Source organism: Tupaia chinensis, unplaced genomic scaffold (assembly GCF_000334495.1).
Source record: "Tupaia chinensis unplaced genomic scaffold, TupChi_1.0 Scaffold000407_1, whole genome shotgun sequence".
NCBI classification, from domain to species: domain Eukaryota; kingdom Metazoa; phylum Chordata; class Mammalia; order Scandentia; family Tupaiidae; genus Tupaia; species Tupaia belangeri.
The window spans coordinates 1,201,489-1,203,953 of NW_006159909.1; the positions used below are offsets into that span (position 1 = coordinate 1,201,489).

At 40.6% G+C, this 2,465-nt stretch overlaps 1 protein-coding gene across 1 annotated transcript in view; it reads left to right on the top strand.

Moving 5' to 3' along the window:
* ZNF207 (zinc finger protein 207) overlaps window positions 1–2,465 on the top strand; it is a 21,791-nt gene that overhangs the window by 7,241 nt on the left and 12,085 nt on the right. Inside the window, exon 3 of the mRNA XM_027774141.1 lies at window positions 369–507. Within this exon, the coding sequence (XP_027629942.1) occupies window positions 369–507 (139 nt within the window). The remainder of the gene's footprint in view (window positions 1–368; window positions 508–2,465) is intronic.

The window sequence follows — 2,465 nt, forward strand, 5'->3', positions numbered from 1 at the left end:
CTCCCCTCTTTTCTCCCCTCCCCACCCAATCCCACCCATCTGTGGTCACATTAAAATAAAAAAATGAAGTTAAATAAAATAATTCTTAAAAAAAAAAGAATTATCTTTATTATTACTACCATTTAAATTTGCTATAGGGCATGTGCTCTCACAAGAATCAGAGAAAGGAGTGTGAGAACAAGCCTCCAGGTCTGGGACTTGAACCACAGTCAATCATGTGGGAGCCCAGTACCTTAACCACTGTGCCACCTGGTGTCCCCAAGCCATTGTTCTCTATAGTTCTGCTTATGTGTTTTTTGAGTAATTTGAAATTACTCTTGAGGCATTGTGTATCTAATAGAAGTTTTCTATTTGTTTTCTAATACTAGGTACATAAAGAGACAATAGATGCTGTACCAAATGCAATACCTGGAAGAACAGACATAGAGTTGGAAATATATGGTATGGAAGGTATTCCAGAAAAGGACATGGATGAAAGACGACGACTTCTTGAACAGAAAACTCAAGGTAAATATAAATATAGTGGTAAAATATGTTCTTGTCTGTTGTGTGTGTGCGTTTTTTTGTTGTTGGTTTTTTTTTTTTTTTTAGGAGTTTTTTGTTTGTTTGTTTGTTTTTTAATTAATTATCTGTTCATTGGATTTGGCCAGAGAGAGAGAAGAGGGAAAGTGGGAAAGCAAGCCAGGGACTTGAACTGCAATTGGCCATGTGCCATCTGCTGGTCCTGAGAGGGAAGGGTCCCCCCCCCCGTAGCATGCATGTGCTTGCTTGCTGGTGGCACAGAGATAGACATAAAGCCAGATATCACCCTCTGGGGGGATGGTCACTCTAATCTCTCTAATCTCTTCTCTTCCAATTTTGGGACTTTGAGCTCACGCTTCTGTTAGCATAAGTCACCAGGTCTGAGACTTGAACCGCAGTCCATTACAGGGGAGTCCAGTGACACAACCATTGTGCTATCTGCTAATCCCATTAGTAAGATATATTCTGAGGGCCAGCAGGCACCATAGTGTTTAAGGTGCTGGACCTCCCACATTGCTGACTGCAGTTCAAGTCCCAGACCTGGCAACTTGAAAATCATACCAGGTACATGTGTGTGCATGCCCCCAAATCCCCAGAAGAGTAGGGATTGCAATGTGGTGGTCCCCCTGGGTGGTGATTCTCACTTTCTGTCTCTGTTTCTGTCTCTGGTGAACACATGTGCCATATGGCAAAGGAAAAGGATTTAGTAAGGATTCACTTGCTGTTTTTAGTGTAAACTTAATGTTAGTGCTCAACTGCACTGCTAAGGGACGCTACCGAATGGCTGAGACTTCATAAGAAGCCTGGGTTTAATGCTCAGCCCATCCTAGGTAGGCTGAACAGATGATGTGCACCGTTAGTCTTAGCAAGGTGGGAGATTGGCTCAGGAGAATCTTTTTTTTTTAATTACTTAATTTTATTTATTCATCCATTTGTATTAAATTGAAGAGAGAGAGAGAGAAAGTGAGAAAGCACGCCATCAGGTCCGGGACTGAACCCATGGTTGGCCATGGGGGAGTGTCCATCACCTTAACCACCACGCCACCTGCTGGTCCCCAGGAGTCTTGACATGGCAAGACTCTTGTCAGAAATCAGATTTCTCTCAAATACACAAAACTTAATAAACAACTTCATGGGGAACCAGCAGTTAGTGTAATGGCTGTGTCACTGGACTCCCACATAGTCGACTGCAGTTTGTGTCCTGGACCCGGTGGCTTAAAACTCATGCTGGGCGCGTGTGCCCAAGATCCCAAGAGGAGAATGGAGGAGAAGGGATTGTGGCGTGACCATCCCCCCTGGGGGGTGATTTCTCGCTTTCTGTCTCTATGTCTATCTCCCTCTGGCGACTACACAGGCCCTATAGCGAAAAACCTCTCAAAAAAAAAAAAAAACCCCACAACGTCATGATAGATTTATTTAAAATTCCAATTTCGAGTTCTGGTTTTCCTTTATGTCTTAATGTTTGAAGTTGTATACTTGATTTGTGTATATGTCAATAACATTTACATTATTATGAACATTTTATTGTAATATATTCATTCCTTTGTGTTGACATGCATAGATTCAACCAACTACTGATTGAAGATATTTGGGGAAAAAATTGATAGATGTGTACCGAAAATGTATAAATAATTGTTTTTTGTTATTCCCAAACAATGCAGTATAATGACTGTTCACATAGTAGTTACATTGTAGTATATGAGAGAATCTGGATAGGTTATTTGGGAATCCTATGCCAGTTTATATAATGGAATTTAGTGTCTGGATTTGGGTATCCATGGGCGTCCTGGAACCAAATCCCCAGAGATAGTGAGGGACAGCTGTTGAGTAAGGCCTTTGAAAACCAAGGCGTAACTTATTTTGATTTACATAAAGTTAATTGTAGTTTGTTTTTTAAAGATTTAACTTCATTTATTATTTTTTTATTTTGACAAGAATATATA